The sequence below is a fragment of the Mauremys mutica genome, chromosome 14 (assembly GCF_020497125.1).
Source record: "Mauremys mutica isolate MM-2020 ecotype Southern chromosome 14, ASM2049712v1, whole genome shotgun sequence".
Classification (NCBI taxonomy): Eukaryota; Metazoa; Chordata; order Testudines; family Geoemydidae; genus Mauremys; species Mauremys mutica.
This window is the reverse complement of record NC_059085.1, coordinates 2,558,921-2,574,691: the sequence shown is the minus strand read 5'-3', so window position 1 is coordinate 2,574,691 and position 15,771 is coordinate 2,558,921. Positions and strand designations below refer to the sequence as shown.

Below are 15,771 nucleotides of genomic sequence, written 5' to 3'. Positions count from 1 at the left end.
CACCCTGCACCCCAATCTACTGCCCTGAGCCCCCTGCTGCACCCTGACCCCCTGCCATACCCTGCACCCTGACCCCCTGCCCTGAGCCCCCTGCTGCACCCTGCACCCCTTCTGCACCCCAATCTACTGCCCTGAGCCCCCTGCTGCACCCTGACCCCCTGCCATACCCTGCACCCTGACCCCCTGCCCTGAGCCCCCTGCTGCACCCTGCAGCCCTTCTCCACCCCAATAGACTGCCCTGAGCCCCCTGTCGCACCCTGACCCCCTGCCCTGAGCCCCCTGCTGCACCCCGCAGCCCTTCTGCACCCCAATCTACTGCCCTGAGCCCCCTGCTGCACCCTGACCCCCTGCCATACCCTGCACCCTGAGCCCCTGCCCTGAGCCCCCTGCTGCACCCCGCAGCCCTTCTGCACCCCATCTACTGCCCTGAGCCCCCTGCTGCACCCTGACCCCCTGCCATACCCTGCACCCTGACCCCCTGCCCTGAGCCCTCTGCTGCACCCCGCAGCCCTTCTGCACCCCAATCTACTGCCCTGAGCCCCCTGCTGCACCCTGACCCCCTGCCATACCCTGCACCCTGAGCCCCTGCCCTGAGCCCCCTGCTGCACCCTGCACCCCTTCTGCACCCCAATCTACTGCCCTGAGCCCCCTGCTGCACCCTGACCCCCTGCCGCACCCCTCCTGCACCCCCTGGGGGCAGGGAGGGGGCAGAGTTGGGGTGGGGATTTCGAGGAAGGAGTTGGAATGGGGGCAGTGAAGGGGTGGGAAGAGGTGGGTCGGGGTGGGGTTTCATGGAAGGGGTGAAGTGGGGGCGGGGCCGAGGGGGAGAGGTGTCAGTAATGCGGCCCTTGGGCCAATGTACTAGTCCTCATGTGGCCCTCGTGGTCATTTGAGTTTGAGACCCCTGCCCTAAGCCATGTCAGTTTGAAACAAAGGAACTATTAGCACCCAACTGCCAGTACCATACTTTACCCATTAGGCGGCAATGCTTTCCCTCACTTCCCATTCCAATACAACAATGCCCAGCACCAGACGATACAGGGGGCTCCCTCTGCATGTTTGCAAATGGTCCAGAATAAAAATACAGCCAGCTCCATTAGCAGCTGGTTTCCACAACCATTCGAGAGAGAAAAATGCACGTGACACAGGAGATGGAGGTAGGGGAGAGCAGGCTTCTTGGAACCCCTGCTGCCTGGAGGGAAAACTGGCCCCCAACTTTCATCAGAGAACTATCAAAGGACCCAGTTTCAAGGGGGTCGTTTGTATTTTATAAGACAGATGCTTTAGAGAGTTTAAGTCCTCAAATAGCTGAGATTCCATTCTGCTGAGCTCAGACAAGACTAGGAAAAGAAACAGCTGATCCCAGTTAGCCTGGCCTGGGGAACCTGCTCAGGCCAATCAAGGCAAAGAAATACAACAAGGCATGGAGCGGCCTGGGCTCTGCTAAGCCAAAGTTAACCCCCACCACACACTTGCAAAAGTGGCAGTGGGGCAGGGCGCCAGGGGGACGGATTCTCATCTCACCCTGCTGTGACTCAGGCATCACTCCATCCAAGTGGGTAGAGTTTTACCCATTCCACACATGGGCAAGGGAGAAGAGACTGAAGATCTGTGATCTCCCTCTTGGAGGAAGATATTCGCTGCATTGTTTGCTTTGAGCCCAATGTACCAAACACAAAGCAAGAGAGCTCTCCAAACTCCGAGACTCCCCTCCCCCAGTTCTCCCGCAGTCCTGAGAAAATGCTTAATGGCAACCCCACAGTGGGAACTGAGGGGTGGAGGGAGGAGATCTTGAACAATAACCCGGCCTAGTTAGTAGAGCCGGGGTAGGCAACCTATGGCACGTGTGCCGAAGGTGGCACGCGAGCTGATTTTCAGTGGCATTCACACTGCCCGGGTCCTGGCCACCGGTCTGGGGAGATCTGCATTTTAATTTAAGTTTAAATGAAGCATCTTAAACATTTTAAAAACCTTATTTACTTTACATACAACAATAGTTTAGTTATATATTATAGACTTATAGAAAGAGACCTTCTAAAAACGTTAACATGTATTACTGGCACGCGAAACCCTAAATTAGAGTGAATAAATGAAGACTCGGCACAGCACTTCTGAAAGGTTGCCGACCCCTGTTGTAGCAGTGTGCAGTGCTAGCAGACTCAGCTCCCGGTGACGTCAACAGGGGCATGCTCAAGGGGTCAAGCTGCTTGGAATGTCCTAAACAGGATAATAAGGCAGCTGCACCGTGGTTTAGTCAAGCTGATGACACCCGTTCTTCCCCAGCCTTTAAACACTGCTCCTTCCATGGCAATTAATCTCAATGTAATAAACAAACAAAAGTGTAACATTAAAAAACAATAGCCCTGGAGGATCAAAGAGGAGTCAGTCAAGAAATCAATAGTCAGCAGAAGCTAACAAGGGAAGTGTCCAGGGAGATGCAAAGAAATAACAATGACGATAATAAAAACAGACCAGAGACCTGTATAGAGCTCGCTCCATTGGAAATCGTTAATCTTCCACACCCAAGTGGAATTAATAAGAAATATGTAAAACTAACTGTGGAGCACAAGTCGCACCCTGGCAGCCTCACCTCATTATGAGAAGAAAAATATATATGTCATGTACTATGCGCCTCCAGACAGTTGGCACCAGTGCAAGGAGCCAGGATTTCTCATCCTAGCTGGGAGTATACTGCCCCCTAGAGCACAGCCAGGGCACCGGGGAGAAGCACAGGCAAGGTTCTTGAAATTGTTAGTGAGGACTCAGCTGTTAAATTACATAGTGCACTATTAAAAAGAAAATCAAGTCCAAGCAAGCATGAGCTCTTCATCCTCTGTGCTACTGTGATGGTTATAGGCAGAGCTTCTTTTTCACTCCTCACTGGCGAGCTCTATCACACCTAAATGACTGACAACTCAGCATCAACCCCAAATACACAGGAATCAGGTATGCAGAAGAAAGGAGGCAGATCAAGCTGCTGTGAAATCAGCGAAGTGTTCCAGGCAAACCATAGCATGTGGTAGCCATGAGGGACAGCATTCTTTTGCTGCTCCAGTTTTAATGGTGTAGTAGCACTGGCCTCCTTAACCAACGTCCACTCTGAAAATGGACAACCTTGTCATTCCTCCAGCGCTCAAACTGCTGCACATCCTCCATAGCAGACTGGCAGACACCAAGATCCTGGGAATACAGGACTTTTCTGTTGAGGAACCCCAGGCTCTGGTGCTAAAATACTCCATTAAGACCCAGAGCAATTACTCCTGAGCTATGAGGAGGGTTGGGTCCAATTAACTCCAACCAGGATCTAAAGGAGGCTGGTGCACATCTCTAGGCAGAGGAGCCCTGGAAAGAAACCTTAGGAACAGCCCCGCTTGGGGAGCAAGTTTAGCTGAGGTTTATGGGGATTGGGATGCAGCCCACACACATCCTCCCAGAAAGAGTCCCACAGCTGCTCTTCCCACTACCTTTAAGGCTGAGGAGGAAACAAGGCCTGGCAGCACTTCTGCTAGGATGCGGCCACATGGCCCAGTGGAAGGCAGGGGAGTCAGCATTGCCCATTGCAGTACTGCTCGGATGGCAATCACCTGTGCAGTGGTTTTCCCCCTCCATGTTTCTAAAAGCAAAGGGCAGACTCTCCTCAGGCCAATGAAGAATTGGCTGAAGCAAACAGGGAGATCAAAGGTTGTGGGAGAAAAGCACTTGACCGGAAAAGAACTTACTGGGCAGGTATTTCTCTGGCTTTTGCTCTTATTGAAGATCCTCATGCTTGGCTAGGAGGAGTCACATAGCTTCAGCATCTCTTTCAGCCTGATCCTGCAATGAGGTCACAACCCCGCGAGCCAAATCCAGCTCTTGGTGGTAACGTGCACCCCTCCCACTGAAGTCAATGGAAGTGGCACCCGCCTGCTTCAAAGGTGGATTTTACCCTGTGTTCCTGTCAGCCCGTAAAGCAAAAAGGCCTGGGAAGTCACAAACCCAATACTGTAATTAAACAGGGAGGGCACAGCTGGGTTGAGAGTACAAGCCCTTGTTTAATGACAAACAGCTTTGACAATAAACAAACATGAGAACAAAGCTGGTGGAAAATCCCTTGCCCCTTCCTGGCTTAAGTTCAGCCCAAGTACAAACATCTCCCCCCCAGCCCCTTTTCAAATCAAATACACTGATTAAAACAAAACCAAAAACGTACAAGAGTGAGGAAATTCAGAGTGGAGGCAACTTTGCTCCTTAACCAAGGAGCACAGATCAAGCAGCATGGATGGCTGCCTACATGGAGGGGGGAAGGAAGATACAAGAAAGCATCGAGGCACAAATATTAGGGAATGATCTTTCTCAGTCTTTTGCTGAACTCCCTTGGTTTGAAGTCAATGCTATTCACATGCAATGTGATTCCAGCAGCCTGTGTGGAGGTTCCTCCAGCTTCATTTTATGTCCTCATTACCTTGCATATTGAAGGGCTTTTTTAAGAGCGTGGACCACAAAGGCTCTACTGTGTCACCGAGGACTACTTAGGGACTGGCTAAGCATGCATGTTATTGATTAGACAGACCATAACGGCTTCCCCAGTGTGAGCTCAGATGCACAGCAGTAAGAAATACTGCAGGAAAAACCATGTAGCTTTTTGGCATGGCATTTTATGGCTGAGAGCCCTTGCCCAATTTTAGGGATGGCAAATAAATGCTGACAGCTGGAAGGCCTTCTTAATGCTAGCTGACGCTTGTGGCAGTGACCATAAATTCTAACAAACTAGCACCACAATGGTAATGCAACCAGGTAAGTGGTGTAAAGTGGTAGTCTGATTTGCCAGCAAATCACTAATGAACATCACCAGGGGCATCCATGCCATCGTCTGTAATCGTAGTTCAGAAGCCAGGACGTCATTGTGGGACAACTCTAATGCATCGGAATAAGGAATAGGGAAGAGGCTGGGAAGCACCGGATCTATGGGAACAAAACAGAAGGGCTCCCGAGGACTGACCTTGTGAACAAACTCTGCTGAGGGAACAGGGTTGGTTGCCTTTTATTCCTGGTTTTAATTAAAGCCAAGTGTTTAGTTTGCTCCTCTCCAGAACTGTTCCCTTCCTCCTCCCCTCCCACCCCAAACCATTGCTTTTTATAGCACGTCTGGTGTGGATGTCAAGCGTACCAGAAATGCATTTTCAGCCCCAAGTGTCCCTTCCCCAGGACAAGTTAGTTACCAGGGCTTGCTAAGGTGGAGATGAGAACAGGATGTTTGATTTTGCTACCATTGCTTTCCTGGATTACTTCAAGCTGTTTAGATAAAGGAAAATAAATAAATATGGGGCAGGCTGGCTGCATGCAGAATCAAAACAAACTGTTTGCAGGATGAAGGAGGAAAAGCCTACATAGAATCCACTCTTCGTTATTAGAACTGTATCTTACACTTCAGGGGCCTAAAAGTACAATCCAGTCAAAAAGCAGGTCATTTCACAACCGACACATACTCCTCTTTGGGATCACTGATCAGTTACTGGATCTCTGAAGGCTCCAACAACAGCACAACCTTAATTACTGAGGATTTGTATTTCAGTAGCTTCTAGAGACACTAGTCAATATCAGGGCCCCACTGTGCTAGGTGATGTAATACACGAGGGGCAGACAGTCCCTGCCCCAAAGAGCTCACAGGGTGCTAAACAGACCAGACAAAGGGCGGTGTTATCATCTTCAACCAGACTCCTCGCACACAGAGCTTTCATGTCAGAGCAGTCTGGAGATCCTCACTCCAGAAACATGGAGTCAGTGCCCCGACACTAGCTGGGCTCAGTGTCTGGAAACTGAGCGCGTTTTTTAATGTAAAGGTGCCTTATTCTGGCTTAAAGACACAAATCAGGCCTGTTAGTAATTTTCTTACCTGAAAGTACACTGGCTGTTTTCCAATCCGGGAGCAGAATTCTCTGAAGCACATTTACCTTTGTGCTTAAAGGAAAGAGTCCCAATGGATGGTCAGAGCAAATGCACCAGGATGGATTATCCCCAGTGACATGTACAAAGAAATTCACGTACAGTAAAAGTCTACTGGGAAGCCTGCTTAGAACAGCATGATATTAGGATATTATAGCAGTGCCCACTGGGCCTGTAAGAGACTTGCATAGACTGACTTTGCAACAGTCCAGCGACCTTTGATTTTTTTTCTACTTGAGCTCGTTCCAAACACTGAACTAAACAAAGCCCCACAATATTACGCATGTGCCATCATGGCAGTATGCCGTAGGGCTTAGAGTGTTTTGGGGCATAGATGCCAGTGAAGCCAGTCAGAAGTGCTTTTGGCTGTGTCAAGTCATTAGGCTGCACTACAAACTGCTGGTCTGCAGCTAAATGTTACTCTACAACGCCAGACCACGCATGACATGCCTCCCCTCACTGGCACCCAACTCGACAACCTCGGCTCATGTTTTCAGCAGGCTGTTCCTGGTCTCTTCACTCAGCTGGACAGGGATCTAGTAAGAGGCAACTGGCCCCACTTCATTCACTCCAGAAGCAGGATGTTTTAAAGGAGTGCCCTCATTACTCACTCAATATATTTGTGTGGGGTGCTAAGACTTCTGGGGGCATGAACCTTTGCACTGCAATAAACTGAGTCACACTACACATTATTGCAAAGTGTATTGTGAGAGAACTTGTCTGTCCTTTCTTGGCACCCAGGGGGGACTGTAGGGAGGCAGTGCAGGAGTTGCTAATCTGTGCCTACCCTGCACACTTTTTACGTTAACAGCTGACAAGTTGTGCTCACTTGAGCCCTGTATCTCCTGAGAGGCAGCCAACTCGAGTTCAAAGCACCCACATTCCAGTGAAGGGTGCATGTGTGTGGACAGGATTCAAGTTAGAGGCAACCCTTAACCCGAGTTAACTTTGTTGTGAAGACTGCCCTACATGACAAGTACACTACTCCAGGATTCTGTCACAAGTGACAACACTAAGCTCATATATACACATTCATTCCTCTAAGGACCAGACTCATCCAAGGAGTATTAGAAGTCCTCATAATGGTCTGTTTACATTCCCCCAATTTAGCTAACAGGCAAGACAATATTCAGACAGATAATTTCAGAGTGACGATCCAGCTGCAGATGCTGAAGAACTCAAGTTTTACCAGTTAATATCAGAATTAACTCACAGCAAGAAACTGTCCTTTCAAACCCGCTTTAGGCTGATGAAATAACAATTTAGTGGTTTTCATTCTACCCACATTCCGATCAAACTCATTTTAGGTCTCTTCAAACACAAAGAGATGGCTTAGGCCTAGAAAAAAATCCCCAATAGAATGTGGAAGCATCTCTTTTGTGCCCTGGCTAGGTAAGAAGGTTGCCCTGAGTTTTCCAAGTTGTTCATAAGGACGAGTGTCACAGATCCATGGAGTGGATCTGACAGTCTCTTCAGACCTTTAACATCACCTGTTGAGACGAGATGATGTAACAATAGAATTAGAGCCTGATCCTGAGAACTACTGTGTCCTGGGAGTTGTGCATGCTCAGCACCTCACAGAATCAGGCCTCCAGCGCTCAGTCCTGCTCCCACTGAAGTTGATACAAAGCTTCCTTTGGCTTTAACAGCACAGGGTTGGGCCTTACTCACCAAGCAGGCCTCCTTCCTCCCCACAAACTCAGGCACCCCCTGGATGTAAAACACATGCACTCACCCAGAGACTGTTGGAAGGGAAGCAGGAGCCATTGGCTGCGGTTTCTCCTTCTCTTGCTGCTTCAGAAAGGATTTGGCTTCCTTTGAGGCAGCATCCACTTCTTTAGTCACCCTGTGGCACAGGAGAGACAAAGCCATGTGTCAAAGCAGAGACTCACACAGAATGAGAATGAGAGATCCAGCAAGGGAGCACAGGAAATATCTGTATCAAAGGCGACACTGGGCCACATGCATTGTGTTAATTCCCCTTCTATTAACCACTGCAGGAGGAATCAGCATGTCTTGTTGAGATCCCATTCCAGTTGCAAACTGTCTGTATTCACATCACAATGAAATGATAGCGGATTAGAGCTAACGGGGCTTTAAAAATGAACAGAAATGTTTTTATTCATTCAAACAGGCCCATCTCGCTGGAAGCTACTGAATACCCCAAATGGGTCGCTGGAGGCAAGTCTGTTCTTTAATTGGGTGCTTGATTTCCTCATTTGATGGTCTTCTATGATAGCATCTCTCCCACCCACACTTCCCAACCTACAATGGACTGGGCTGGTGACTACCCCTCGTGACTGATGCTGGAGCAGAGAACATGTCTATAGTGACCACACTCCGACTCAATGCTGAAAGCAGAAATTTGCCACAATTTTCTAGCTGCTATTTTCGTTTCAGGCCTAGAGGATACAAAATATTGAACTTATAAAAAAAAAGTCAGCATTGCATCTGCTATGGAGAATACAAATATTAGAAAGAAAATCTCCAGAAAACTACTCTATAATGAATCATTCAAAATATCCAGCTACTTTAGCCTCCTCATTTTGCTGCCTGCCCCTAGCAATGTGTGTTTCAGGCACTCAGCTGCTCCTAATGAGCTTGTCCTGTTTTTTCAAACTAAAAGCCTCACTCCCTTATACAAAACTTAAAGCCTCTCACAACCTCCTTGAAGTTCAGCATCCACAGCCTGAAAACACCCTAAAGGAAGTGGTGTGCCCCCATGCAGCTAATCACTGCTCCCTTTGGACAGCCTCCGCCCCACCCACCGCCAGACCTCACCTCCATTCATTCCATTTGCTGGATCTGCCCGCTGAGCAGACTCCTTTTCAGGTCAACACAAATGCTGGTTCTCTCAGAAAGTGACTGTGTAAAAATCTCTTCCTCTGATTTCTAAGACCTGCTGCCTGGCAAAATCCAGACCCACCGCTGCTAACTTTTTATTCCTCATAACCCTGCTGTTAAGTCCTTGGGGCAGCCGGTGTAGGAAACAATCACTTGAGGCCAGAGAGCAGACAGCTAACCAAAACCTCCATTTTATTTACAGAAACAGAGAGCTCACTCAACCGGTTGAAACCGGCTGAGCTATCCCTTAATAGTCTAACTCAGTTGCCATAGTAACAAAACCCATGACAACCAAATACACAACATATTCCTCCCCCCCTAATAAGAACATCCCCTAAATAAAACACACACTAAACTAGAGAAGGAGGGTAGACTGCCTCCATTCCCGGCTAAACCCTGGGGATTATTTTGCCCCATAACCGTGGGTTCGCCCTAACTAAAGATCCAGCCGATGAGGAGGCCTTCTGTCTCTAGGTGGATTACGGCGAACTTCTGGAGTTGTTGCACCCGAAAGTACTAGGGGCTCAGGGTCCGCAGCACGAATAGGTGAGGAGGTGGTATCAGCTCGTGCTGGGCAAAGGGGTATCTCAGCTGCCGGCAGTAATGGAGGAGAACAGTCAGGAACAGGTGACTCATGATTCGGTGTCTCACCAGGAGGGGTGAAGTCAGACCCCTCAACTGCAGATGGGTCCTGAAGACTGGCATGACCTGGCAACAGCTGATCTACATGTCGCCGCCAGGTAAGATTCTCTGCAGTCCGGACTGTATAGGAAACAGGTCCTGTTTGAGTGATGACTGTGTGCGGGACCCATTTAGCTCTGGACGTATAATTCCGAGCCAAACCTGGCTGTCCTGGACTAAAGGTTCGGTCTTTTGCTCTGGGTGCCCGTCTGATGACTTGATATTGCTGCTGATGTTGCACAGTTTGTCTGGGTTCAGAAGGTTTCAGCAGATCAAAGCAAGTGCGCAGCTGTCGTCCCATCATTAGAAAGGCTGGGGAAGCCTGGGTCGTAGCATGAGGTGTGTTTCTATAGGAAAATAAGAAGGTATCCAGACGCTTTTGAATGGAGTGTTGTCCCTTTGCTGATTTCAAAGCGTTTTTCATTGTCTGCACAAATCTTTCAGCTAATCCGTTGGTGGACGGATGATATGGTGCTGACGTGATGTGGTGTATCCCATTTGCCTTCATAAAATTTTGAAACTCCTGAGAGACGAACTGTGGTCCGTTGTCGCTCACAAGTTGTTCTGGCAGACCAAAACGACTAAAGAGTCCTCGTAGTTTTTGGATAGTACTCTCTGCAGTAGTGGACTGCATTATAGAAACTTCTGGCCATTTAGAATGGGCATCTACTGCCACCAAGAACATGCTTCCTTCAAGGGGGCCAGCAAAGTCAACGTGAATACGTTGCCACGGGTTTTCAGGCCAGTCCCATGGGTGTAGGGGTGCCCACTGGGGTGCATTTCTTACACTCTGACATGACATACAAGCTTTTGCCTTCTCTTCAATAGCACTGTCCAATCTAGGCCACCAAAAATAGCTTCGTGCAATTTCCTTCATGCGCACTATTCCACAGTGACCGGAATGTAGCTGTTCTAACATCTGTGATCTCAGGGGTGGTGGAATAATGACATGCCTCCCCCACAACAAACAACCAGATTGGACCGATAACTCCGTCCGCCTGGACATGTAGGGAACAAGGTCGGGTGAGACCGGAGAGGTTTGTCGAGATTTTCCATGCATCACCAGGTCCATAACTTGGGATAATACTGGGTCAACGCGGGTTGCCTTCTTTATCTGAGTAGCAGTGATGGGTGTATTCTCTACCTGTTCAAAGTAGAAGATTTCCTTTTGGGCACTATCTTGATGTTTGACCGGTAAAGGCAACCTTGAGAGGCCATCTGCATTGCCGTGCAGAGTGGATTTCCGATATTTGATTTCATATGTGTGTGCAGAAAGTATCAATGCCCAACGTTGCATACGACTAGCAGCTAATGGGGGAATGCCTGTGTAGGGTCCAAAAATTGATGTCAGAGGTCGATGGTCTGTAAGAAGAGTAAACTTTCGCCCAAACAGGTACTGATGAAACTTCCTAATTCCAAAAACAATTCCTAATGCCTCACGTTCGATTTGGGCGTAGTTAGTTTCTGCTTTGCTTAGAGTGCGTGAAGCAAAAGCAATAGGTCTTTCTTCTCCCGAAGGCATAATGTGTGACACGACCGCTCCCACTCCATAAGGGGAAGCATCGCAGGCCAATTGCAGGGGTAAGGATGGATCAAAGTGCGTTAGAACTTCAGAATTTAACAATGCATCCTTAGCTTTGTTAAATGCAACATCACAGCCTTCAGTCCACTTCCAGGCCTTGTTCTGCCCAAGGAGCTCATGAAGTGGTTTTAGCAGTGTGGCTAACTGTGAGATGAACTTTCCATAATAGTTCAGTAGTCCTAGAAATGAGCGCAGCTGGCTTACATTTCGAGGTGGGGGAGCCTCCACAATAGCTTTAACTTTTGCAGGGGCCTTATGAAGACCTGCAGAATCGATGATGTGTCCCAAATATTCAACAGAGGGCTTGAAGAATTCACACTTGTCTTTGCGAACTCGTAGGCCATACTCTTCCAGTCTTTGTAGGGTAGCCTCTAAATTCCTTAAGTGATCCTCTTCATTTCTTCCAGTGACCAGGATATCATCCAGATAGCACTGAACTCCTGACAAGCCACACAAGATCTGGTCCATAGCCCTCTGGAACAGGGCGGGAGCCGATGTGATTCCGAAGGGTAGGCGACAGTATCGATAAAGCCCCTCATGAGTCACAATAGTCAACAGCTCTTGGGACTTTTCATCGACGTGCATCTGTAAATATGCTTGACTCAGATCAATCTTACTGAACTTTTGTCCCCCAGCCAGGCCTGCGAAGAGGTCATCGATGCGGGGAAGCGGGTATTGCTCTGCACACAACACTGGGTTGACAGTGACTTTAAAATCACCGCAAATCCAGAGAGAGCCATCTTTCTTCACTATTGGAACGATAGGAGTGGCCCATGAGCTATGGGTAACTGGTATTAGGACTCCATTGGTGACCAGGCGCTCCAGGTCTGCTTCAACATTTGGCCTGATGGCATATGGCACAGTTCGGGCTTTCAGATATTTTGGTGGACTGCCAGGTTTAATGTTCAATGTCACAGTGATTCCCTTCATACTTCCCAAATCATCTCCAAAAACAGCAGCATGTTTCCTTAGTATAGGGGTTAGACTGGTTTCTTCTTTAGTCATCCGGTGCACTTCTGCCCAGTTCAGCTGAATCTTCCCAAGCCAAGACCTACCCATTAAGGCTGGGTAGTTACCTCTCACCACAAACAGTGGCAATTTAGCCGCCTTTCCATTGAGCTCCACCTTAACATCAATAGTGCCCAACATGGGCACAGCTTCACCTGTATACGTCTTCAGAACAGTTTTTGTTGCCTTAAGCGGAAGATGCTGTAGCTTTTCCTTATACACAGTCTCAGGAACCAGCGAGACAGCTGCACCGGTGTCTAGTTCCATGCGTATTGGTTTGCCCTCCAATAAGGGGGTTACCCAGTATTCATGTGAGCCCGCTGCCAAAGACAAAACATGCAGTGGCACTTCCTCTTGTGAGGAGGTGTCACCTTGATCATCCTGGGTCTGCTCTAGGGTATGCAAGGTTCCTCTTTTTGTCGGCCAGACCACAGGCCTCTTTTTCTTTTGTTTACAGGCATACTCAATGTGTCCCTTTTTGCCACAGTGTCGACACACCAGGTCCTTACACCAGCATTCTGATGCCTGGTGACCCAGCTTACCACAGCGGTAACATTCTTGACTCTGCACCGTTTTGTGGGTCAGTTCTTGTGACACTTTTTGCACCCTAGGGGATGCACCGATGTATTGTGCCTCCCTTGTAGCCAGTTCCATGGAGACAGCAATATCAACAGCCTTCTGTAATGTAAGCTGAGCCTCTGTCAGTAGGCGCTTCCGTATAGCTTCACTGCAGAGGCCACACACTAACCTGTCACGCAGGGCATCATTTAACATCTCTTTAAATTCACAGTGTTCTGCTAGCTTTTTTAAAATGGCTACAAATTGTACAACTGTTTCATCTTCCTTTTGGTCTCTTTTGTGGAACCTATATCTTTCAGCAATTACCAGTGGTTTTGGGGAGAAATGAGACCCCAGGATTTCCACAATGTCACTGTAAGATTTAGTCTCAGGCTTAACAGGGTGCAGTAAGCTGTGTAGCAGAGAGTAGGTTTTAGCCCCTACAACAGTTAAGAATATTGGCACCTTCTTCGCTTCTGTAATGTCATTTGCAATACCAAAAAGCTCAAAACGCTCAGTATACACATGCCACTGCTCTGTATTCTCATCAAAAGGCTCCAGGGGCCTGGTCAGAGTAGCCATGATTTTTAGTTTCACTTTCACAGTCAGTGCAACAAGCAGCTTTTTTTCTTTGTTTGGTCTTTACCTTGACTTCTACTTCCTTCTGTTACTGGAGCAGCACCAGGATCCCACCCTCGTCGCCAGTGTTAAGTCCTTGGGGCAGCCGGTGTAGGAAACAATCACTTGAGGCCAGAGAGCAGACAGCTAACCAAAACCTCCATTTTATTTACAGAAACAGAGAGCTCACTCAACCGGTTGAAACCGGCTGAGCTATCCCTTAATAGTCTAACTCAGTTGCCATAGTAACAAAACCCATGACAACCAAATACACAACACCTGCTGAGCCAATGCAGCTATGAAGAGCAAGCTGGAGCTACCTGGGACCCTACATGGGACATGAAATAATTGCTGACTATAGACTCAGACCTGAAGGTTATTGTGATCATCTAGCCTGATCTGAGCATTGCAGGCCACAGAACCTCACCCACCCACTACTGTAACAGATCCATAACCTCTGCCTGAGTTACTGACATCCTCAAATCTTGATTTAAAAACTGCAAGTTACAGAGAATACACTCTAGTTCAAACCAGCGAGTGACCCTGCCCCATGCTGCAGAGGAAGGTGAAAACCCCCCTGGGTCCCTGCCAATCTGACCTGGGGGGAAATTCCTTCGCAACCTCAAATATGGCGATCAGTTAGATCCTGAGCACTTCAACAAGGCCCACCATCTAGACACCTGTGAAAGAATTTTCTGTAGTAACTCAGAGCCCTCCACATCTAATGTCCCATCTCTGGCCATTGGGGATATTTGCTACTAGCAGTTGCAGACTGCCTAAAATGGCATGCGTCCCATCTCATCATGCCATCCCATCCATAAACTTATCAGTCTTAAAACAAGCTAGGTTTTTTGTCCCCACTGCTCCCCTTGGGAGACTGTTCCAGAACCTCACTCCTATGATGGTTAGACACTTTCATCTAATTTCAAGCCTAAAATTGTTAATGACCATTTCCACATTATCTCTATTTGTTCTTGTGCCCATATTGGCCCTTAACTTAAATAACTCCTCTCCCTCTCTGGTGTTTATGCCTCTGATGTATTTATAAAGAGCCATCATAGCTCCCCACAGCCATCGTTTGGTTAGGCTAAACCAGCCAAGCTCATTGAGTCTCCTCTAGTAAGGTAGGTTTTCTTTTCCTCGGATCATCCTAGCAGCCCTTCTTTGCACCTGTTCCAGTTTGAGTTCACCTTTCTTAAACCTGGGAGCCCAGAACTGCACACAGTATTCCAAGTGAGGTCTCACCAGTGCCTTGTATAATGGTACCAACATTTCCCTGTCTCTACTGAAAATACCTCACCTGATGCATCCTAGCACTGCGCATCACATTGACGTCTAATAGTCATCCTGTGATCAACCCATACACCCAGGTCTTTCTCCCTCTCTGTCACTTCCAACTGATATGTTCCCAGCTTATAGCAAAAATTCTTGTTGTTAGTCCCTAAGTGCATGCCCTTGCACTATTAAATTTCATCCCATATCTATTATCCCAGTTTTCAAGATCCTCCAGATCTTCTCGGATGGCATTCCGATCCTCCTCCATATTGGCAACACCTCCAACTTTGCATAATCCCCAAATTTTATTAGCACAGTCCCACTTTTCATGCGAAGGTCATTAATGAAAATGTTAAATAAGACTGATCCCTGAAGAACTCCACTAATAAGCTCTCTCCAGCCCAATAGTTCCCCTTTCAGTATGACCTGTTGTAGTCTCCCCTTTAACCTATGTTCCAATCAGTTACACCAGAGCACATCATAGGAATGCAATCAGGTTACACAGGGGTCACTGAGGTCAGAATCTGTAACCGTTTATTACAGTTGATGTGCGAGAGGAAAACCCAACCTAACTCTCATATCCTTGGATAAGTTTCCAAGACTGGAAGTGAGAAAAATGCTTTCGACTTGTTGACTTGGAGACATTGACAGGGGAACAGATGAGGAATTCCCACAGTGCTGTTCATACAGAGTCAACATTCAGCAACAACAGCACCTTAAGGCCAGCATGATGCAATAAGGTGAGGGGATGAAGGAAAAAGACCTTCACCTTCCTCCCTGAAGCCCAAATATGGAGGGAAAGGAATGTTGAAAAGTAAATTAACATCTGTGCTAATTGATTCTTGCCCCAGCCTTGTTCATTCAGTGCAGAAAGGAGAGATTAGCTTCATTTTAGCTTTGCCACCTGCATTTCCAGTGGTCAGCAGTCATGTGGACTGAAGTCCGTTTCAAAGCAAGGAATATTTAGAAGTGTCTGCAGATCAGATTGAAAGGGGAAAAATTAATTCAGGAAGAAGCAAAATCCTTGTTACAGCAGCATTACAATTTAGAATATCCAGAACATGCTGCCCATGCACAGCCCTCAGAGATAATGTTCGTGTCGTGCTGTATTTATATACAACCAGTTATTGTACTTTTCATTAATTTCATTAGACAGAATAAACTCATCGCCTTTATGTGGCAATTAGCTGGAACTCCCCAAGGAGGCCTATCAGCGGTGGATGCTGGGCTCAGATTAAAACCATTGCAGTGTCTATTTTTAAATGCACCAGCTTGAGGAAGCA

The 15,771-nt window shown here is 47.7% G+C and overlaps 1 protein-coding gene across 2 annotated transcripts in view; it reads right to left on the bottom strand.

Moving 5' to 3' along the window:
* The window catches only part of CFDP1 (craniofacial development protein 1), a 139,343-nt gene that overhangs the window by 78,040 nt on the left and 45,532 nt on the right, over nt 1–15,771 (bottom strand). Inside the window, exon 5 of one of the 2 annotated variants that reach the window (XM_044987576.1) lies at nt 7,658–7,768. The exons of the other annotated variant lie outside the window; for it this stretch is intronic. Within the exon in view, the coding sequence (XP_044843511.1) occupies nt 7,658–7,768 (111 nt within the window). The remainder of the gene's footprint in view (nt 1–7,657; nt 7,769–15,771) is intronic. 2 annotated transcript variants of the gene reach the window in all.